The sequence below is a fragment of the Bactrocera neohumeralis genome, unplaced genomic scaffold, assembly GCF_024586455.1.
Source record: "Bactrocera neohumeralis isolate Rockhampton unplaced genomic scaffold, APGP_CSIRO_Bneo_wtdbg2-racon-allhic-juicebox.fasta_v2 cluster09, whole genome shotgun sequence".
Classification (NCBI taxonomy): Eukaryota; Metazoa; Arthropoda; class Insecta; order Diptera; family Tephritidae; genus Bactrocera; species Bactrocera neohumeralis.
The window spans coordinates 33,472,939-33,497,703 of record NW_026089622.1 but is presented as its reverse complement, the minus strand read 5'-3'; the positions used below and the strand labels follow the sequence as shown (position 1 = coordinate 33,497,703).

The 24,765-nt window shown below is 38.8% G+C and overlaps 1 protein-coding gene and 1 long non-coding RNA gene across 2 annotated transcripts in view; both read right to left on the bottom strand.

Moving 5' to 3' along the window:
* Positions 1-635: 635 nt before the first annotated feature.
* LOC126764250 (transcription elongation factor 1 homolog) overlaps positions 636-24,765 on the bottom strand; it is a 32,341-nt gene continuing 8,211 nt past the window's right edge. The window contains exon 2 of the mRNA XM_050482059.1: positions 636-891. Within this exon, the coding sequence (XP_050338016.1) occupies positions 759-891 (133 nt within the window). The 3' untranslated portion in view covers positions 636-758. The remainder of the gene's footprint in view (positions 892-24,765) is intronic.
* Positions 20,864-24,047, bottom strand: LOC126764290 (uncharacterized). Its single transcript, XR_007667895.1, has 2 exons — positions 21,603-24,047; positions 20,864-21,498 (listed from the first exon to the last, which is right to left on the bottom strand). It is a non-coding gene; the product is annotated as an uncharacterized LOC126764290 (long non-coding RNA).

Below are 24,765 nucleotides of genomic sequence, written 5' to 3'. Positions count from 1 at the left end.
AGATACAGAAGGTTCTACGAATAATGTATCAAAATGGCACATGAAGTGGCGATAGACAATTCCTACATTCATTCCTACCTACCTACCTACCTCCCGTTTTTCACAAAATAACTTAGTGTTATAATTTCAAATTATTTTCAATCGTTTTCTATTTCCTATAAATATTCTTCTGAAATACTGCACTAATGTTCAACACGGATTTAGTTGATTTCGATAATACCGAATTACAAAACTAAATATAAATAAATTCCAGTTGAGTTGGCAATCATAATAGAGTATCTTATAATTTGCCTACTTGGTGGATCATCTTGGTCGAAGGGTTAAGTTTATTTTATCTACACCATTTTCAATTTAGCTAAATTGTGGTATGGTATGGATGGTATTCCTTCTTCGTATTCCTTTTGTTTCCATCATGTTACACGAATCAGGCGCACATAATTTTTTCCTGTTCTCAGACTCCAGGATAATTCTTGATTAAATATACTTAAAAATAAAAGCGAATTTTAAAATTTTATATCTTTTAAAACTATACGAACTTTACAGCTTATCTGTTGCATTCATACATAAGCGTATTAATATCGTGACTTATACATACTTTCTTTTTAGAGGTGTTTCAAAATTTGTACAGTCAAGGATTAAATATATTATATATTTATATATATTATATTATAAATAAAAATTTTGAAAAAACTTTATTCTGACTTGAAATGTTAAATATCATTAGATAATTATAAGACTACACAATTACAAGTTCGGGATTAGTTCGCTGTTTCACAAGCATCTACCCAATCATTATACACATCTATTGGCTCTGACAGAAAGTTGATACTCGTCTGGAAATCCTCGAGACAAACTCTGCAAGTAACTTTAGCAGTATTTCTACTTTTATCCCTGAAAAAAAAAATTACATTAAATAATGTGATAAAATGTTGAGAACATAAATAACGTTATTTACAGAACTGCTTAGCAAAATAACAATTAAAGTAGATAGTGTAAATTTGTATGTTGAACAATAAGTAGGCCCATTATTTGTAGAACAAAATTTTAGCTTTTTTGATACCATGCTAATATCACCTATTAGGAGAATTTAGCTATTAAAACTAATGTTAAATCAAGATGATGGTGTTGCTGTTGTTACAGTGTTGAAAATATCCTGTGCATACATCCAGCATATGGACCATGCTTAAACTCTTCCAAATGTTGCTTAAACAAGAAAGAAAGGGCTAAGTTCGGATGCAACCGAACATTTTATACTCTCGCAACTTACAGGAATCAGAGCCAGGGAAGTACCTTAAGATGTAAAATGTCAACCAGGGGATCGGAATCAAAGCAATTTTATGTACAGTGAATCACAAAAATATTTTGCAAATGAAAATTATTAATTAAAACTTCGTGTTTTTGTGCTTTAAATATTTTTTAATATACTTTTCAATCAAGTTAACAAAATAAATTGTTTATACTTCAATAATTCATTAAAAAAACTTAACAAAACATAAAATTATACAGAATTATTAACTCAGAAAAGTATTTTGCTTTTGAGTAGCAGTTATATGGAAACAAAAGTAAAAATTATTTAATATTTCGTATGAAAGATATTACTTTTACAGACAGTTTCCAAATATCTTGGAATTGATTCTATCAACTTTCGGCAAAAGTCGGGGCGTATCTTCTCCCATTTCTCTTTTAAAACTCTTTTGAGCACACTTTTTGATGAAATTTGGTGATTCTGTACTTTTTTTCTATATGGGTCCAAAGATTTTCAGTTGAATGTATTTCGGGGCTTTGTGGCGGTGTTGGCAGACGTTTTGCGTTGAAGGGAATCCACATTTTAACGTGGTGGGCTGCATGTTTCGGGCCACTGTCGTGTTGAAATAAGACCTAATTTTTGTTACATGTCCATTTTTTCAGCACTGGAATGTAAATTTTCAGTGAAAATAATAAATAAAGATGCTTATCTATTCTTCAGTCTATAAAAACAAGATTCCCGACTCCCTGAGCTGACATGCAGCCTCACACCATGACGGAATCGCCGCTGTGCTTAACAGATGCTTTGACGTTTTTGATATTTAATTCATCACTTAGTTACCGCCAGACCATACACTAAATTTTACAGTTTTTCAAAAGTCAAAACTTTTAATTTTATAGGTATTAGCGAACGATATTCTGTTTTGTTTATTTATAAACGATGTAAGTGTTTTTTTTCTTGCAGCACGGCCATGTATCTTGTCATTTCTATGCACTTTCCGCACTGTTTCACCTAACATTTTATTGCGAAACGCTGCTCTAAGTTCATCGTTAATTTTTGGAGCTGATAAATGTTGATTTTCACGATTTTCCTTTTTTATACTCATTTTTACACTCTTCCCTCACTTTCTATAGTTTGACGACATCGACTAAACATATCATTAATACATTTTGTAGATTTACCTTCACAATCACCGACATATTCGTCGTAAGCTTTGTTAGTAAAACGAAAATCATTATATTTAACATATGGGAGTTGGGGTAGTATCGATCCCATTTTATGTATTAACTATTATCATGCCACATACCAAAAAAATTTTCCCTGGATTTCATTAAGGTACATCACATACAATCACATCAAAGCACCAAAGTCAGCCAGATATTGGATATATGGTATATATGTGGGTTTGCAACCCTGACCTGACCTGCGCACGCATGCAACTCTTAACAGACACACTGAATAAACGGAATTAACGAAAACAATGAACAGCTGAAAAACGACAACGAACGTTAAAAAGTAATAAATCAAAAATCAGTGTGACACTTCAATACTAACAGCCGACAACTTGATTTTGAAACTCCATACCATACGGACGTGCGCTCTTAAAAATATTAAACCAATAGGTCACTAAACTAATTTTATATCACTAAGTGTTTAACCCTACATTGCTCAGCCGGTATTATTAAATAAATCATTTTATATACTAAACAAAACTAAGACGTTTAATTCAAATAAAGTAAGTCTCCCATATATATATATATATATATATATATATATATATTATTTCAATTGTATCTAGTTTAGGTATAAAGATATACTGTTATGAGTAATTATTGTAATATTCATTGAGCTAACTCAAATATTGGCCGATATATGCGGCATAACGACACCAGGAAGTTCGAAAATCATTATATTAGGTATATGGGGGCTCCGAGAAGTATTGACCCGATTCAATCCATTTTTGATACATAGAATTACTACTATCAGGAAAGAACTCTGTCCGAATTTCAATTGTATATCTCCCACATTGAATGTGATATTTGCGGTTAGAAGTCAACTATAGATACTGAGACCAACATATTCAGTTCCTAGCATCTTGAACAGTTTCCTTTGGATTTTGATTTTAAGGGAATTATTACTTCAAAATTGTATCTAGTTGTATTAATTACTTTTTGATTTGTGTATTGGAAACTTTAAATTATGCTATATGGGCAATAGGCGAGGTTTCACACTGTGACATAGATATATAAGAAGAATGCTGCGTACTAAATTTAGTTTAGATTTAACTAAAAATGTGCCACGTCCCTAGTCCGATTTTCACACTGGCTCGCATTAAGCCCTCTCATACCACCTCGGGTTAAAATTTAATGTCTCTATCGTAATTAGTTATTGATTTTTTGCGCTTTTAGTAGTTTTGAACAGTACCGTTATATGGGAAGTGAGCGGGGTTATCTTCTGATTTTATCTATTTTCACACAGTAGCTTGATTGGCTTAGAAAATATGTACATTAAAAATATTATAGGGCGTGTCCACGTCAACTTTTTCAAAATTTTGTATACAAAGGTGCCCCTTGCTACTGCAATTCCCTGTTCCAATTTACAGTTTTATATCTTAATTTAGTGCTTAGTTATGGCCCTTATATATATATATATATATATGTTTCCGGTTAATGGCAATTTGTGGGCGCGGCAATGGTCCGATTACGCCCATCTACGAACTCGAAATTTTTTTGTACTAAGGAAGCCACCTACCAAGTTTCATCAATATATTTCAATTTTTACTCAAGTTACAGCTTGCACGGACGGACAGACAGATAGTCAACCGGATTTCATCTTTTCTCGCCACCTTGACCATTTATATATTATACATATAACGCTATATCTATCTCGATTAGTTTTAGGTGATACGTACAACCGTTAGGTGAACAAAACTATAATACTCTGTAGCAACTGGTTGCAAGAGTATAAAAATTATATCAACAAGGCAACTCACATTCGACGAAAGAAGAAAGATGGCACAACAAGATCGAATTCAAACACAAAAATGGGGAGCTCATTGATCAACTTAACCTAAACAACTTCGAAAGGCATATGTCGAACTCCAAAATAAAATCAGTAAACGAAAACGACTTTGAACGAATTTTGAAAAACATTTAACATTTACCATCGTTTACTGGAAGAGGAGATGTTACAATAAATTAATTTATGAGCAGCATAGAATATCTTCTATCAAATATTTGAAACGATGAAACAGGGAAGGAAGCAACTAGAGCAGTATATTACAGAACGATGCAGGGAGAGGCGAAAGACGTTTTCATAAATTTACCGCAGCCAGATAACTGAAAAAAATTAAAAGCACATTAAAGTTAAGGTATAAACCCGATATAGAATAGGGTGGGTCGATTCCGGACTTTTTTCGATTTGGGATTTCTAATAGTGCGGAAAAGTTGCCTTAGTACTTCCTGATTCCAATGCAACTTTTTGTTTTGAGATCGGATTGCATCTTCAACCCCAACTCCGGCCTTGAAATTTCGAAAATTCGCCTAAAATCGTGAAATTGTCTACCTAGCGCCTGAAATACTGAGATGCAAAATGTATAAAACAAAAGTTATTTGTCACGTCATTTGCTACCGAAATAGTATACGTGATCATGGCCGTAGGACGAACCGTTCCCGAGATAAGAACGAAAATGCGGCGTCTCATCCTCAGCTGATCCGTAAGGAGAGGTGACGTGGCCAAAGTAATGACAACCAGGTTCCGCTGTAAGAGAAATATGTTCCTCTTTGACAGTGTCGCGGTAGTACTTTTCACCTTCGCTGACTTGTGTAAGTGTATTGTCTTTGCGGCCGTCAAAATACAGCCCATATACAGAGTCAATACTTTCGGTGCTTTGGAGCTTAACTCCAACACTTTTTTTTGCCCGACTAATCTTGCATTTGTCAGTGACAAAGCTAGCCTGATCCTCTGTTATCAAACCTGCTGTTTTGGCATCCAGAAAAGCAGATGAAACAATCAAGGCCGCTGCTCTATCACTTACTCCAAATCTTTGGGCAGCTAAAGCAGTGTGTTCTAATACTAGTGTGTTTTGTTTGGTTTTAGAGGATGGAAGAGAAAATTCATCATCAGAATCGTTTTTGGAAGAATACATGTGCGACGCACCTACATTGTTGTCGTCTGTATGAGAGTCTGGCTGATCTGAATGGTCACGTGTTCTAGCTGATACTTTTCTGGTAAGTGTTGATGTTGAATGACGTTTTGAAAGCTTTTCTTTACGTTCATTTTTCTTTGTAATCTTTTTTGTTTCAGGTAGATCAACACTTTCAATGCGACCGATTCTTCTGGTTCTCTGGTCCAAGAGAAATGGTTGTTCATTGATAGGAACTTTCCTTTCCTTTGGACAAGTGCAAGAAGAAAAATAAATGCATTTACAAGCAGCGATGTCAAATAATTTTCCGGCAGAAGAGACAAAGTCGTCTCTTTTAGAGCTCAAACCTATTGGGTTCCTTAAAACCATTTGTTTAAGAGTCAGAAATTTCTTATGGTATGTGGTGAGCATTTGTACAACTCTGGTGTGTGAAACTATCGGAATAGATGACTTTTTGAAAGTATTTTCAACCTTTTTTGCAACTATTTCTGTAACCTCTTTACTCATAGGTTCATAGTTGTCGCCTCAGAGTCGTCCTATACGAAATCTTTCAAACTGATCACACAAAAGAACATCCTGGTAAGTAGGTAACTGGGACTCAGAGAGATTGTACGGATATATGCCAAACACAGGACATTTCTGTCTAAATTTAAATTTAGATACAGACATTTTGAGTTCTGTGTTCTGTTGAGAGAATATAAGTGATAGCACTCGGCGAAATCAACGACAAGAGTGAAGGAACTCGATGAAAAAATATTTATGTGGAGACAAGTCCGAACGTGTCGTATGGCGCAGGGTAAGTGATAGAACTCGCCCAAATCACCGACAAGAGTGAAGGAACTCGATGAAAAAATATTTGCGTGGAGACCTATCCGAACGTGTCCTTTGGCGTAGGTGAATGAATGTGAGTGATAGCACTCGGTGAAATCAACGTCAAGAAGTGTGGCCGCAAGCCGATTTTCACCTTGCGCTGTGGCGCGCCGCATTTTCGCTCGTATCTCGGGAACGGTTCGTCCTACGGCCATGATCACATATACCATTTCGGTAGCAAATGACGTGACAAATAACTTTTGTTTTATACATTTTGCCATGAGATGCGTATTTCTAGGTAGACAATTTCACGATTTTAGGCGAATTTCCGAAATTTCAAGGCCGGAGTTGGGGTTGAAGATGCAATCCGATCTCAAAACAAAAAGTTGCATTGGAATCAGGAAGTACTAAGGCAACTTTTCCGCACTATTATAAATCCCGAATCGAAAAAAGTCCGGAATCGACCCACCCTAATATGGAACCTCATGAAATATATAGAAGAATATGCAACATCTCCTTTTATGTTGGTCGCTTTGTCGTGGCGAAGGGGCTTAAGTAATAGTAAAGTGTACATCTCAAAGGAAACGCACTCTGCTCTTACGAACTGAGAGGGACACCTCATAATTCCCACAATAGTGATATGGATGAATAAACCCCAGGTTTTACTCCCATCTCCTAGTGTGGAAATATGAGCATGCCAGCGCCAGAAATCCCAGAATCAGCTGAGGAAAAACCGGTACCCGAGGGCAGTTTTCACACTGGGAAAGATAGCCAAAGACCAGGCAGCCGGTATCCCAGTTGATGAGGCAGAAACAAAGCGCCTCAAATCAATAGTAGAAGAATATGAAATCAGAACCTCTACAAGAGAGTAAACAAGAGAGCAATTCACAAAAAAGGAATCGCTCTATTACAGAAATACAAAAAACTCTGCCCAAAAAACCTAGGCGAAGTGAAGGTGAACACAGCTGTACAACAACGGCAAGGCATTTCTGCGATGTAGCCAGGGATAGCCTGCTTGTGGCCATCATAGACGGAAATTCCTCCTCCCCAAACAATATAAGAAAGATGGGTGGAGATCGACGTCAGATTGTCGAGTATGGTGCTAAGCTTTGTACTCGACAATCCTGCGGGTCCTCACCCCGAGTTTGACTCCTCTGAAACCCTCTGGGGTTACAGGGTCATCAAGTGTCCGGACGGGCAGTTTTGCCAAAATCAGCAACGCCCTGGAAGGCCTCCAATTGAGGGTTATAGCCGCCAGGGACATACCGAAGAGACCTCGTGCTCGCATTTGGTTACCCCCTCTAGAGGAGCCAGGTGAAAAATTCCTGAGGTGCATCAAGCTGCAAAACAAATCTATACCTGGTATAGATGAGTGGCAGCTGATCAAGGAGGAAAAACCGAACAAAGCAAGTAGACCAATTCTGGTGCCATTTGCGATGAGTCCATTGAGGCTCTCAAGAAGGCTGACTACGAAATCAACTTCGGAATTCGCAAGGCCCGGCTAAAAATCATCCAAGACGACAAAGCGGCTAACGAAGACGACACGGAAGAGGTCGACAACGCCAGCCAGTTGCTAAGGAATGTGGGCATCAAAGAAACCCGAAATGCCCAATAACTTAAGATGCGTACAGATCAACGTGCAGCACTCGAAGAGTGCTACAGCGAATCTGACAACCCTCATAAACGAGAGAGACAACGACATTAGTATAATACAGGAGCCCTGGGTGAATGAAGACCATTAAGGGGCTCAAAAGCAGCAACTATAACCTTTTCTACACACTAAACAAAGGTAAACCTAGGGCATGCATTCTTATCAATAGCATTCTTTGTCCTAATTATAATTTCTTTGTCCTAATTACAGCACAGCAGATATCACAGTGGTGGAGGATGGAGTCATGTGTAGAAGTTCACGCAAGTGAGTAAAGTTCTCTGATCGCCATTCACTTGGAAGTGGCCAGAAATTATTCTTTTACACATGGCTCAAGCAGCTCACTACTTTCGGTCTTTGACCAAGTATCCTCTGGGTAGCATAAGAACATCCGTTCGAAGGCGAGCTAATGTGAGAAGGCGAAACATCCTCTACATATGGTTGTGCGCTGGGTTTGGGACCCGCCACGTAAGAATCAGTACCAATGCAAAAGAAAAAGCAGCCTCGGATGAGAGACCCCCTTTTGATGACGACCATGGCAAACGAAATAAGGACTACGATTTGAGGACATGTACCTGGAATGCCCGGACCCTTAATTGGGAAGGTGCCGCTGCCCAGCTGGTTGATGTTCTCGCAAAAATAAAGGCTGACATCACCGCCGTCCAAGAAATGCGATGGACGGGACAAGGACAGATACGAGTAGGTCCTTGTGACATTTACTATAGTGGCCATATAAAGGAGCGCAAGTTTGGTGTTGGATTCGTGGTGAGAAAGAGACTCCGTCGCCGAGTACTATCATTCACTCCGGTGAATGAACGTCTGGCCACAATGCGCATCAAATCGAGGTTCTTCAACATATCGCTGATTTGCACTCACGCCCCGACGGAAGAGAAGAACGATGTGACCAAAGATGTATTTTATGAGTGCTTGGTGCGCACCTATGAGAGCTGCCTCCGCCACGATGTCAAAATTGTACTTGGCAACTTTATCGCCAGGGTGGGTAAAGAAGGTATCTTTGGCACTACGGTCGGTAAATTCAGCCTCCACGACGAAACATCCCCAAATGGGTTGAGGCTGATCGACTTCACCGGGGCCCGAAATATGGTTATCTGTAGTACTAGATTTCAGCATAAAAAGATTCATCAAGCTACCTGACTGTCTCCGGATCGAAAAACTACCAACCAGATCGATCATGTTGTGATAGACGGAAGACACGTCTCCAGTGTTTTAGATGTGCGTGCGCTCCGAGGTCCTAACAACGACTCGGACCACTATCTTGTTGCAGCCAAGATTCGCACCCGCCTCTGTGCAGCAAAAAACCCACGCCAACAAACACAAGGAAAGTTCGACGTCGAGAAGCTGCAATCACAGCAGACAGCCGAACGATTTTCTACTCGGCTTGCACTCCTGCTCTCTGAGAGCACTCGTCAACAACTCGGTATAAAAGACGGCATTTCACTGCGTACAGCTGCTACCGAAACCATTGGTTTTCGGAAAGTACAAAAGAACAGCTGGTACGACGAGGAGTGCCGTGTCGCAGTGGAGAGAAAACTAGCTGCCTACCTCGCAACGTTACGATCGACCACAACACGTGCGGGATGGGATAGATACCGAGAGTTGAAAAGGGAAGCGAGACGCATTTGTAGACAGAAAAAGAAAGAGGCTGAAATGCGTGAGTACGAAGGGCTTGATAAGCTGGCCGACAGGGGTAATGCTCGAAAATTCTACGAAAAAATGCGGCGGCTTACAGAAGGTTTCAAGACCGGAGCATACTCTTGTAGAACCCCCAAAGGTGATCTAGTGACCGATGCCCAGAGCATACTTAAATTATGGAGGGAACACTTCTCCAGCCTGCTGAATGGCAGTGAACGCACAAAGCCAGGAGAAGGCGAACCCGATTCCCCAATCGATGACGATGGAGCAGACGTTCCATTGCCCGACCATGAAGAAGTTCGAATAGCAATTGCCCGCCTGAAGAACAACAAAGCGGCAGGGGCCGACGGATTGCCGGCCGAGCTATTCAAACACGGCGGCGTAGAACTGATAAGGAGCATGCATCAGCTTCTTTGTAAAATATGGTCGGACGAAAGCATGCCCAGCGATTGGAATTTAAGTGTGCTCTGCCCAATCCATAAGAAAGGTGACCCCACAATCTGCGCCAACTACCGTGCGATTAGCCTCCTCAACATCGCGTATAAGGTTCTATCGAGCGTATTGTGTGAAAGATTAAAGCCCACCGTCAACAAACTGATTGGACCTTATCAGTGTGGCTTTTTGGCACAAAAATACACTGTCATGTTTAAAACACCAACCCAATTTCATGGAGATAACTCAAATATTGGCTGATATATCCAGCATAAAGTCACCTGGAAGTTCGAAAATCTTTATATTTTACCATTGCGAAGATTAAATTGAAGATAAAATTTAATGTCTCTGTCGTAATTAGTTATTGATATATTGCGCTTTTAGTAGTTTTAAACAGTACCGTTATATGGGGAAAGAGCGGGGTTATCTTCTGATTTCATCCATTTTCACACAGTAGCTTGATTGGCTTAGGAGATATGTACATTAAACATATTATAGGGCACGGCCACGCCCACTTTTTCTAAATTTTGTACCCACAGATGCCCCTTTCTACTGCGATCCCCTGTACCAAATTACAGCTTATATCTTAATTTAGTCCTTAGTTATGACACTTTATAGGTTTTCGGTCAATGGTGATTTTTGGGCATGACAGTGGTCTGATTACGCCCATCTACGAACTCGTAATTTTTTTTGTGCTAAGAAATTTTTACTAAAGTTACAGCTTGAACGGACGGATGGGCGGATAGACAGGCAGTCACTCAGATTTCAACTTTACACTTTTTCTCTTAGTTTTAGGTCAATGTTAGAAGAATATAAAGCTAAAAATGGTCACTTGGATTTCGAAAAGACCATTAACAAGATGAAAACGTACATATGGTTCCCACGAATGCATTATTTCGTCAAATGATATTTAAAGGCATGTGTTTAAAGCGCATGTAACAAAGGCACAGACGAGCAAAATTAATACGCATGAAGCAACGTTAATGCGCATTGAAATTTTATGGTAACAGAAGGCAGACTTGTGCATTTAGATAGCTGATTGTGAAATTTTAATATAATATTAATATACTTGCACATAATTTAATTAGCAATATAAAAACTGTTTGCTGATGCTGTAAACACAAAGAAGGCGGGAGATTTCAAGCGCCATCTGTCAAACAATAGCAAAAACTCACCATTTTTGGGCAGTGTTGCCCAAAAATTGGTAATTCAGCTAAATGCACGAAAATTTTGTACATTACTAACTTGCATTAACATGGGTCAAATTCGCAAGTTAATTTAAATTAAGCCCGCTAATGCAAATTAGCGCTGTCGTCTGTCAGGGCTATAAGGTGATAAAACTGAAGGACAGTATCATTTCGATAACATCATACCAATACCACTTTTTTCATATGAATCATTTAGAACCATTTATGAAAAGCACGAAAAGAAACAAACAAATATTAGTTATAGTTGACGCTTTTCCGAAATAAACGATCATTAATCCGTAAAAAGTACATCACCGAGGTACGTATTAGAAACGAGAAGTTACCCGTTATTTTGAAGTTTTTGAATTTTTCATCACTGGTCGAGATACAACTTTTACCTCAAATAATTTTAATAGCTATTGTGTTAACAACGATATTAAACATATACTAAATGCAGTAGGTCCTTGTGGCATTTACTATAGTGGCCATATAAAGAAGCGCGAATTCAGCGTGGGATTCGTGGAGAGAGAGAGACTCCGTCGCCGACTGGCACTCACCCCGGTGGATGATCGTCTAACCTTAACATATCGCTGATTTGCGCCCACGCCCCGAGGGAAGAGAAGGACGATGTGATGGCTTCTATAAGCGCTTGGAGCGCACCTATGAGAGCTCCCCCGCCACGATATCAAAACCATGCTTGGCAACTTTAATGCCAGGGTGGGCAAAGAAGGTATCTTTGGCTCAGCGGTCTCCATGATGAAACATCACCAAATGGGTTGAGGCTGATCGACTTCGCCGGAGCCCGACATATGGTTATCTGTAGTGCTAGATTCCAGCATAAGAAGATTCACCATGCTACTTGGCTGTCTCCGGACCGAAAAGCCGGCGGAAGACACGTTTCCAGTGTTTTGGACGCGCGTACTCTCCGAGGTCCTAACAACGACTAGGACCACTATCTTGTTGTAACCAAGATAAAAACACAAGGAAGGTTCGACGTCGAGAAGCTGCAATCACAACAGACAGCCGAGCGATTTTTTATTCGACTTGCTCCTCGAGAGCACTCGTCGGCAACTCGGTATAAGGGAACTGTAGGACGTCGTACAATTCCCATAACAGCTGGTTTTCCGTTACCAAAATTGACCGGATTTTATCCGGCTAAGTGCTGTTATTTCTGAGAGCTAATCCCGTTTAGATCGGTAAATCTTAGTATAAGTTTGTAATCACTGGAGCAAAGCCTTAAAGCCTTGCAGCAGGGTTTATTCCTATTCTTCGGCTGCGTCTGCGCCAAAAGACTTCATCCAAACTCCACCTCGGTTAGGTGTAATGCAATGGATGGAACCGTCTTAAGACCTGCACAGGCCTTAGGACACACGAGTTACATGGCCCATGCTGCTAACGCAATACTATGAACATAGCCTCTACGGCTGCGCAATCTGCACCTAGTTCGAGCACTGCGCCGCCACTCCGTCAAAGTGGCCAAAAGGGTACCGTGAAGATCAAATACGCAGCATGCATTCATAAGCCGGGAACGTCTAAATCAATTGGCCCAACATCAACATGCTGATACTAAAGCATTTGGGCTCGACGAGAGTAGGCTATTTCACCAAAGTCCACGACCGATCACTGACCGCTCTTCATATACCCAATGTGTTGAAAGTCGGAATAGTGGTCCCACTACAGAAACCTGGGAAACCCGCTAACAAAGGGTAGTCCTATGGTCCGATAACTCTCGAGGACATCGCAAAATCTACGCTCCCTCTTAATGGAATCGATGGCATGCGCTCAAACGTAAATGCATATCTCTCCGAATTTTCTCGCTTCCTCGCTGCACGGAACTTAACTTAAAAGAGTTCAGACTTTACCTTAGTATTGCAATCGATGGCGTTAAAGTTCCGACTGTCAATAACCCTAAAATTTTAGGTGTGACTTTCGATAGTATGTGCTCCTTCACTCGTCATACGACCACGATAATCGCAAAGTACAGAACCGCAACATGCGGAAAGGAGAAAGAAACATTGTTGGCAACATACAATGTCGGTCCCTAACTCCGCCGCACCAATATTGTCGCCTGAAAGCAGTAAAACGAGTTCGAGGAAGCTGCAAACTTATCAGAACTGGATAGTGAAACGCAGACGAGAAAGATTCAAACTTGTCACAATACTGCACTCCAGACTACGACAGAATGCCTCTTGATGTCAGTTCCTGCTGGGGTGCTTTCGCAGAAATCATCCCTCCAACCACCTGCTTGGAGCGGAAACGGGGACATCAAGAAGTCATTCCTCAACTACGTCGACGACATCAACGCCGACGCAACTAACTTTCAACAAACACTGACTACCATTCACAATGAAGCAAATAACACCTTCACCGTACTTGGTGTCAAACCACCACCCATTACTGACAAAGAGCTCTAGTTGCCGTGAGAAACGAAAGTGACTCTTGCGCAGCTTCGTTCTGGATACAATAGCAAGTTAAACTCCTACTTATTCAGAATATACCCTGACATATTAAATCCAGCGTGCAATGAGTCCACGCATGACATTAGACCCCGTCGAGGCAGCAAGCTTCCTGGATTCGTTAGATGACGCCCACGACAATTTATCTAATCCTTACCATACTAATGGGGATTGGGCGTTCGTTACAACAATAACAACATTGGCATTTCAAGCTACTTACATACAGCTGCTAACATACACATTGGCAAAGGAACAGCTGGTATAATGAGTAGTGCCGCGTCGCAGCGGAGAGAAAACATACTGCCTACCTCGCAATGTTACAATCGACCACAACACATGCGGGATGGTATAGATACCGAAGGGGGAAATGAGACGCATTTGCAAAAAATAACGAGAGAGAGGCCGAAATGCGTGAGTACGAAGAGTTTCACAAGCTGGCCGACAGGGGTAATGCTCGAAAATTCTACGAAAAGATGCGGCGACCAACAGAAGGTTTCAAGACCGGATCACACTCTTGTAGAACTACCAGAGGTGATCTGCTCTCTGAATGGCAGTGAAAGCATAACACCAGGATATGGTGAACCCGATTCTCCAATCGTTAACGGTGGAGCAGTGTCCCATTGCGGGATCATGTAGAAGTTCGAATAGCAATTACCCGTCTGAAGAACAATAAAGCGGCGGCGACCGATAAATTGCCGGTCGAGCTATTTAAATACGGCGGCGAAGAACAGATAAGCATGCATCAGCATCTTTGTAAAATATGGTCGGACGAAAGCATGCCCGATGATTGGAATTTAAGTGTGGTCTGCCTAATCCACAAAAAAGAAAATCACACAATATGCACCAACAACCGTGGAATAAGCTTCCTCAACATCACATATAAGTTCTATCGAGCTTATTGTTTGAAAGATTAAAGCCCACCGTCAACAAACTGATTGGCCATATCAGGGACATTACCTGCACATTATAATACCCGAGACAGACATGCAGTAACCAGCGTTTGAAAAACTACGCTACTCTCGTAGCATTTAATTTTACTCTTGCTACCGCTCTCACTTTGTCGGGAGCCACAGCATAGCCTTAGCATAACAATGTAAAGTATGTGCTCTACTCTGCTCCGAGTTTTGTTAGGTAAAAAACTATAGCTGGAGCGGGAGCAAAAAATTAAATTCTGCGCTATGCTATGGCGTCTGAAAATTTTCATGTGCTACAACTCCCGCATGTGTTTGTTGTTTTTATTTCTTTTTTGCTATTTTCTGTCATAATATTTGAATTAATTGAATAATTCAAACAAAAAAATGTTATGCAAATCATTTTGGCACTTGTTGCGTCAAGTGACTTTATAAATCTAAAATCAAATGTTTTAAGAAATATATTAATAAAGTGAATTAGATAATAATTGAATAAATTATTACCAAAAACATCATCTATTCCAAATGTATTACAATACTCGAAATTAATTTTAACTACATATGTACATATACTTTCCCCTTTTTTGCATACATTAGGGTGTTTTTTTTTTAACTATTAATTTTTTTCAGTCCCGACACGAAATTTCCTTGGAAATACCTCAAAAAAAATTCCCTGAAAATTTTAGCCCTAAATATTAACATTAAGAACTGGACCAAGGCATGTAAAAATTTTCCATAGAAAATACACAACAATCCTGATTTTTATAAAGTATATGTACTTATGTATGGCAGTGAACGCACAACGCCAGGAGAAGGCGAACCCGATTCCCCAATCGATGACGATGGAGCAGACGTTCCATTGCCCGACCATGAAGAAGTTCGAATAGCAATTGCCCGCCTGAAGAACAACAAAGCGGCAGAGGCTGATGGATTGCCGGCCGAGCTATTCAAACACGGCGGCGTAGAACTGATAAGGAGCATGCATCAGCTTCTTTGTAAAATATGGTCGGACGAAAGCATGCCCAGCGATTGGAATTTAAGTGTGTTATGCCCAATCCATAAAAAAGGAGACCCCACAATCTGCGCCAACTACCGTGGGATTAGCCTCCTCAACATCGCATATAAGGTTCTATCGAGCGTATTGTGTGAAAGATTAAAGCCCACCGTCAACAAGCTGATTGGACCTTATCAGTGTGGCTTTAGACCTGGAAAATCAACAACCGACCAGATATTCACCATGCTCCAAATCTTGGAAAAGACCCGTGAAAGGAGAATCGACACACACCACCTCTTCGTCGATTTCAAAGCTGCTTTCGACAGCACGAAAAGGAGCAGCCTTTATGCCTCGATGTCTGAATTTGGTATCCCCGCAAAACTAATAAGGCTGTGTAAACTGACGTTGAGCAACACGAAGAGCTCCGTCAGGATCGGGAAGGACCTCTCCGAGCCGTTCGATACCAAGCGAGGTTTCAGACAAGGCGACTCCCTATCGTGCGACTTCTTCAACCTGCTTCTGGAGAAAATAGTTCGAGCTGTAGAACTAAATAGATCTTCTACAAGAGTGTACAGCTGCTGGCGTATGCCGATGATATTGATATCATCGGCCTCAACACCCGCGCCGTTAGTTCTGCTTTCTCCAGGCTGGACGCACAGAAAATGGGTCTGGCAGTGAACGAGGGCAAAACGAAATATCTCCTGTCATCAAACAAACAGTCATCGCACTCGCAGCTTGGCTCTCACGTCACTGTTGACAGTCATAACTTTGAAGTCGTAGATAATTTCGTCTATTTAGGAACCAGCATTAACACCACCAATAATGTCAGCCTGGAAATCCAACGCAGGATTGCTCTTGCCAACAGGTGCTACTTCGGACTGAGTAGACAATTGAAAAGTAAAGTCCTCTCTCGACGAACAAAAGCCAAACTCTATAAGTCGCTCATAATTCCCGTCCTGCTGTATGGTGCAGAGGCTTGGGCGATGACAACAACCGATGAGTCGACGTTACGAGTTTTCGAGAGAAAAATTCTGCGAAAGATTTATGGTCCTTTGCGCATTGGCCACGTCGAATATCGCATTCGATGGAACGATGAGCTATACGAGATATACGACGACATTGACATAGTTCAGCGAATTAAAAGACAGCGGCTACGCTGGCTAGGTCATGTTGTCCGGATGGATGAAAACACTCCAGCTCTGAAAGTATTCGTCGCAGTACCCGCCGGGGGAAACAGAGGAAGAGGAAGACCTCCACTCCGTTGGAAGGACCAAGTGGAGAAGGACCTGACTTCGCTTGGAATATCCAATTGGCGCCACGTAGCGAAAAGAAGAAAGACTGGCGCGCTGTTGTTAACTCGGCTATAATCGCGTAAGCGGTGTCTACGCCAATTAAGAAGATTTTAAGTAAAAAAAATTAATTTCGAAAATTCATAGTAATTGAGTATTGTAATACATTTGGAATAGATGATGTTTTTGGTAATATAAAAATGGTAAATATTTTACATAATAAAAAAAAAATTATAGTTATTCAATTATTATCTAATTCACTTTATTAATATATTTCTTAAAATATTTGATTTTAGATTTATAAAGTCACTTGACGCAACAAGTGCCAAAATGATTTGCATAACACTTTTTTGTTTGAATTATTCAATTAATTCAAATATTATGACAGAAAATATAACAAAACTCGGAGCAGAGTAGAGCACATACTTTAAATTGTTATGCTAAGGCTATGCTGTGGCTCCCGACAAAATGAGAGCGGTAGCGATAGCATAGCAATAATTTTAGAAATTTTGCTGCTACGGAGTAGTAAATGAGAACCATGGTAGTAATGATACCATAGTAAATGTATCATGGTATTCTGTTGGTGACACACATGGCAATGTAGTAAACTCAAATACTGGCTTTGTTTCATAGGCATTAAATATTTCAAAAAAATTGTAAACAATAAATATGTTGTTGTGTGTTATACCCGAGAGACATGTAGTAACAATACCATAGTAAAGGTATCATGATATTCTGTTTACTACGTTGGTTACACACATGGCAATGTAGTAAACTGAAATACTACCTTTGTTTCGTAGGCATTAAATATTTCAAAAAAAAATTAAACAATAAATATGTATGTAGTTGTGTGTTATTGAAAAAATAAGTGCAATTATTTAAAATACTCTAAAGTTAATGTATTTTCATCGTCTCTCTAAAATCCTCACATGAAATGAGGCATTTCCTGCTTTTCCATTTCATTAATTAATTTTTTTAATCATTTTGACAGAATATTTCGAATAGCTTTTGTGTAAAAGCTTTTAGCAAAGTTTGTTACCTGTTTTTAGTTGTGTTTATACAAATACCACAATGAAACATGATAGTATTGTTACCAGCAAAATCCTACATTGCTCATATGGTATTTTGCTAGTTTTTGGTGCCACACAAGTGGTATTTGTACTATATATGGCATTGTTACTACATGTCTTTCTCAGGTATTATTTATTTAAAATAGTATTCAATTTATTATAGTTTATCTCTTCGATTAGATACTACAAATCAGTTTACACAGAGAATTCGTTTTGACACATATTTTGATATATAATATAACAAAAATGCTTAACCCTTAGTAGCCTGATTTAGGAAAGTGATTTATTTTTGATGTTACTGTGTTTGCTTGAGGGTCTAGATGAAGGGAAAAATAGCTAAAAAAATTACAATATTTATTTTACATATTTATTTAGTAAAAAAAAAACCGGTATCAACTTTGATACTTCAGGCATTAACGCCATAAAGAAATCAGATATCTGTACCTATGCATGAAATAATGGGAAACATTGATTGTTTTTATTATCTTAGACACTTTACACTTTTTACAGAACCAGGAGGTTAGTTTCCTACAATTATTAAATTTACACTTATTTCTAGAATCCATAAATATTTTTTCATGACCAATACAATCGCAACGCACGTCAGTAGTAGTCTAAGAGCGAGTGAAAAGCTACCAGTATGTATTTGACCAGACCTAGGGTTTTGTCCAGTGAGGCCCCTATACTTATTGTACATGACATGGGGACTCACTAAGCCCAACGTGGCGGACGCGGCGCGCGCCCAGGTAAGACAGGTATCGATTTTTGATGAAATTTAAATGTATTTGACCACGTCTGCCGTTTTGCAATTTTGCAATATATTATTATTATTATCGAAAAACAACAATGGCAGACCATTATCGCGCGTTTAACATTACAGCAGACGGTTTTGAAAGTGCTGAAAAAAATAAAATTTTAAAATTTGACCAGATCTGCCATTAATATATTTTATTCATTAGGGTCTTATAAACTTATTTTAATCACGGCACACGATTTTATTGAGTGCTTACTTCAGCAGACACCATAATCTTTATTACTATCCGGTCAGGTATATGCATAGACTGTTTGTAGCTATGCTTCATTTTTCCCCTAAAGATTATTATTTCACTCACTCTAGGCTATAGTATTCTCTCGTAAACTTACTAGCATTCGAATCGTTCAGATTTCAGACTTGAGAGGGCCGAGTTGTATTCTGATCTCAACGGTTTTTGTCAGATGTTTTCAGTACAGTGTGAACCTAAATAGAGTGCCTTGTGTTTTGTGAATTAGTTAATGAGTTATTTATCAAATCTTTCAAAGTGTATTATTCATTTGATTTATCTGAAATGTCGAGTGAAGAAGAAAAACTAAAGTGTGTTTTTTGTGACACTGTAAAGGCTGAAAAATTACAGCTTTCCTCAAAAGAGACATTATCAAAATGTAAAAAGATTTTGAGGTTACGGAAACTTCATAAATTAAGATATCATAATATTATTTTACCGGACGAACTTTATGATTCTGCATACCATAGTACTTGTTATAAAACATTCACTGCATTAAAAAGGCAGTTTTTCTTGACAGACGTTAAAGAAAAGGTTCCACCACAGCCCAGTGCGATTTCATCTGCAATTGAGCAACCTTCTACGTCAGCTGATAGTTTAATTGAGGATGTGATTGCACATAATTCCCTAGTAGAAGTTGTGAACCTTCCGCAGAGCGAAGGAATGGACGCTGAAGCTCATCAGCCTTTGGAGGAAGAGACATCTGTAGTCCCAACAACATCATCAACCGTTCAAACTTCCGACAATGTTGCTTCGGCAAACATCGATGTATATTTTTTTGTGTAATAAAAAAAAAAAACAGTTTCGGTCCAAAATTGAACCTTTACGAACTTCTGAGAAAAATCAATTTGAAAAAAGTGTTCTCTTAAACTTTAAGCCTGATACTGAAGTTTACAATGAAATGATGAATATTGATCAAGAACCACCCCGTAATGTAGATGTAATTTTAATTGATGAATTTTTCATCCTAAACCCAATGAAAGAAGTTCCCAAAACATTCGGGAGTATTTCAAAAAAGTTTCTGCAAATGGTATCAAAGTATCCTACCCGAAGAATCGATATCATCTTTGACCAATATTTTTTTCCATCAATAAAAGATGGTTAAAGATGTCTACGGCATGAAGCATCATTGATTGATTACACAATTTCAGGGCCTGAACAGGTACGGCCGTCAGATTTTGCAAAAGAATTGAAAAATACTAAATTTAAGGATGCTCTGATAGATTTTTTTGCAAAACATTGGTCTAGTGAAGAAATGAAATCTTTTTTGGGTAACCGACAGATATTTTTGAATTTTCGAACTTGTCAATCGTATCAAGTTGAAAATGACAAGACCCAATCAAGTGTTGTTGAAAGTTTCTGTTGCAACTCACATGAAGAAGCCGATACCAAGATAATCTATCATGCTTGCAATATCACTGAGCATCACTGGTTCATCTGAAACCAAAAAATTAAAATGCTTTCTTTAGTTTATGAGTTTATCTTTCAATTGACGTCGAGTTTTTTTTAATTTTTCAATTTTTCAATTTTTGGTAGGTACCATTTTCAAGCCAAAATGACGATTTTGGGCGAAAAACTCGACCTATTTGTTATTGTAAATTTCTTAGAAATTAAAATTTTTGGAAAAACTCGACGTCATTCGAGAGCTATATATATGTAGAATATTTGTACAAAATTTCAAAACAAGCGATGCAGTAGTTTTTTCTGTAGGCTGGTTACCGACTTTAAAAATGACATATTTGGGAAAATCGATTCAAAGTTTTGTACACTCAGCGCAGGTAGTTAGAGGTACCGTTATTCAACCTGCTGTAACTTCGTTAGTTTTTCTCCGAATGACCTAAAACTTCTTGAGATGTTGATGGTTCAGAAAAAAAATATAAAAAAAAAAAAAAGTTGTCAAACCTTGACCCCCCCCCCCCCCCCCCACAACACAAATATATGTAACTTTTCGACACCGCAGAAGAACAATCATATACATATATGTATATATCCAAAATATAAAGAACAATTCATTTATTGCCTATTTTAAGATTAAAGTCATTTAAATATCGAGAAAGGTGCATTCCGTTCTTTAGTACACTGAATATAACTCTATATCTATCTCAATTAGTGTTAAGTGATACATCGATTTCATGCTATTCCGATATCTTCATTGGTGCTAAGTTTATATTCTGAAAAGAATAAGTATCAAATGTGTTTAGTTTGGATTTCGCTCCTTTTCACCAAAATTATTAGAATATTCGAATAATGTTATGCACCAAACTTGGTCGCAAAGAATAGCATTGCACCAAGCCACAAAGAGAGTGGACCAAAAGTTATTTTTACCTACGCTTCCAACGCACAACATTAGCCTCCGAATTATGATATAGATATAGATCGCACACAGCGCCGCCACTCTACTCGAGAGGCCAGCAAAGAACCAACGTCAATTCCACCCATACCCTTCATCGAACTCCAATCATCGTACGAGGACCATAAGACAACTCTGTCTGTCGCTCAGTTCATTACGTGTCGAAGTACATCGGTCAGGTGCAACTCATGCTCTGGCTGGGATCCGGCCTGGGCACCACACGTGAGTGAAGTGCGTCGTACATTATCCCTTGCGGTAGGAGTAGCCCCTGCAACATCCCATTTTATTTATATGTATTAATTCAATATTAGACAAGATATTTGAAACATTTTATGAAGAAGAAAGGAAAGAAAAAAAATTCATTACACTCACTTTTACATAAAATTATTTTTTATCAGTTTTTAGTTTTATCAAATAAGTGCATCAAAATATCTTCTTATGTTAGTGTATGTCTTGGCTTTCTCAAATTATATATGTAAGTAGTTATCATGTTTACTTTTTTTCTGTTATTCCTTGCAATCCCATTTTAACGATATTTGATTCGACAATATTTGGTTCTTTGTATAAATATCCATTATTAATTGGCAGTCGTGGAAAAAATATGTTGTTTTAACTGTATGTGTTAAATAAAATTAAAGTATTTGAAAAATGAATAAATATTTGCATTGTACTCCGTAAAAACGATGATTTTTGATCTAAATAAAATTGTTGCAATAAGCCTACTCAGATTGCCAAAATTATGATTTGTTCGAGGAAAATGGGTTTTTCCGGAAAGTAATAGAACTGAGTCGAATTAAACAAATTTATTGAACCAATCATTACAATTCTTTAAAAACTTTCAAAATAGGTTCCTTTTGTGGCGATGCAGCGCTGCCAGCGCAATTTCCAAGCATTAAAGACGTCACGAAAGGCATTCTACGGTAATTGTTTGTCCTGACTCTCCATGTGCTCGGAGACAGCTGAAAAGCCGTTCGTTCGTTAGCTAGGAATGCCCTCTACCGAACCCCGTCCTATTACTTTCCGAACAAACCCTGTATAACGCCATAAATTTCGTTTAAAAGTGATCCTAATTTGCTGAAAAACGGCGTAACATGCCGGTAGAGCCATCGTCAGAAAAATCAAAGCTGATCTTTTTAAATCGACAAGTCAACGCAAGACAACAACATCAACAAACACACAGGGTCAGCGATCGCATATTCGATTTCATTTCCATTGAATCGTTGACAATGCATCGGCAAACTAGCTAGAATAACAAATAACTACTGGAGTCAAATTTCATCAAAGGGTTTTGGTCACTGGCTACAACTGCTAGTGTTTAGGGAAGTCAGGCATTTAGGCGTAGTCGCCGCAAATTTGTAATATTTTAAGTCAGTTGTAAAAACTCATAAAAGTTTAAAATTAAACTAAAATCTGTTTAGTTAATTGGCGACCAACGCGAGGCCATGCAAAAATGTCCTCGGAAAAGGATGCGTGATCGTTGTCGTGGGTTCGGACCCACACATAAAGATCCTTATAAAAGACAAGTGAAGTGATCCTCATAGAGCAAAAATAGAAGTGCTCCTCATAGAGGATAAATAAAGTGATCCTCATAGAGGACAAAGGAAACCTGATTAGGCATAGCCATCGAGGGTCTTTCAACCATTGACAGTAAACAAGGAAAAAGGAAAACATTTCACCCACCGAGGAAGACCAAATTAAGTTAAGAAAAGATGTATCAAGAATTGTAAGTAGAGTGTTTTTTAATTCCTTTACTCTGCTTATTTTTGCGCCTCAATGACTTATAATGATAAATTGTATCTTTGAATACAAATCAATAAAAAAAAAACGGTTCGTACAACCAATAATTAAAATATTAAAAAAAAAGCTGCGATTCACAACCTTCAGGGGCACCCATCAGCTTATAATAATTAAATTCTCTGCGATTCACCACCTTCGGGGGACTCTCCAGAGAATATACAAAATTAAGGCCCATATCTTCTTCTTAATTGGCGTAGACACCGCTTACGCGATTATAGCCGAGTTAACAACAGCGCGCCAGTCGTTTCTTCTTTTCGCTACGTGGCACCAATTGGATATTCCAAGCGAAGCCAGGTCCTTCTCCACTTGGTCCTTCCAACTGAGTGGAGGTCTTCCTCTTCTTCTGCTTCCCCCGGCGGGTACTGCATCGAATATGGTCAACTTAATAAAGTTTTAAAAGTAATTAGGGTATTAAATAAAATGTCATACTCGAACGCTCTACCCAGTAATTTAGACTACGATAGAATAGAAAAAATAATAGAAGACCTGGACGAATCAGACAAAAGAACCAATAGAAAAAAATTGTTGTAAACCCCCTCTACAACCAAAAGGGAAAAATCAATTGTATGAATGCGGTGTTAATTTATATAGGGAAAAACAAATTTGCGATATTGCGATTCTGACAAAAAGGCGATCTATTTGGTCGCAGAAGAGCTTTCAACACTCAGTCAAAGATCACTATCAGCGTACAAGGTTCTATCGAGCGTATTGTGTGAAAGATTAAAGCTCCATATTCACCATGCGCCAAATCTTGGAAAAAACCAGTGAAGAGAGAATCGACACACACCACCTCTTCGTCGATTTCAAAGCTGCTTTTGACAGCTCGAAAAGGAGCTGCCTTTATACCGCGATGTCTGAATTTGTTATCCCCGCTAAACTAATATGTCTGTGCAAACTGACGTTGAGCAACACTATAAGCTCCGTCAGGATCGGGAAGGACCTCTTCGAGCCGTTCGATACCAAACGAGGTTTCAGACAAGGCGACTCTCTTTCGTGTGACTTCTTCAACCTTCTTCTGGAGAAAATAGTTCGAGCTGCGGCACTAAACCGAGAAGGTACAATCTTCTATAAGAGTGTACAGCTGCTGGCGTACGCTGATGATATTGACATCATTGGCCTTAACAACAGCGCCGGTAGTTCTGCTTTCTCCAAACTGGGCAAGACGAAATATCTCCTGTCATCAAACAAACAGTCGTCGCACTCGCAACTAGGCACCCACGTCACTGTTGACAGTCAGAACTTTGAAGTCGTAGATAAATTCGCCTATTTAGGAACCAGCATCAACACCAACAACAATGTCAACCTCAAAATCCAACGCAGGATATCTCTTGTCAACAGGTGCTACTTCGGACTAAGTAGGCAATTGAGAAGTAAAGGCGCATTTTGCTTTACGTTGTTGGTTTTACATACATATTTTACATTCGGCACGATTCCGATTACTTTAGTGGAGAGTTAAAAAATTTCCGTATAAATGGGGTATGTGCGGATAGGGGAGCTTCTCCAGAGGAGGAATATGCAAAAATTGTGTAAAAATAACTTATATTTTTTAAAATATTCCCGATTGAAAATTCAAAAATTTGCACTAAAAACACATGGTATTTCTCTAAGTTTCAGTTGGTATATTTAAATATACACTCAAAACATTGAAATAAGTTCACATTTCGCTTTTATTTTCTAATATTTTACCTAAATTTATTAATTTAAAAATCACTTAACACACTCATCGTTGCAAAGGTTA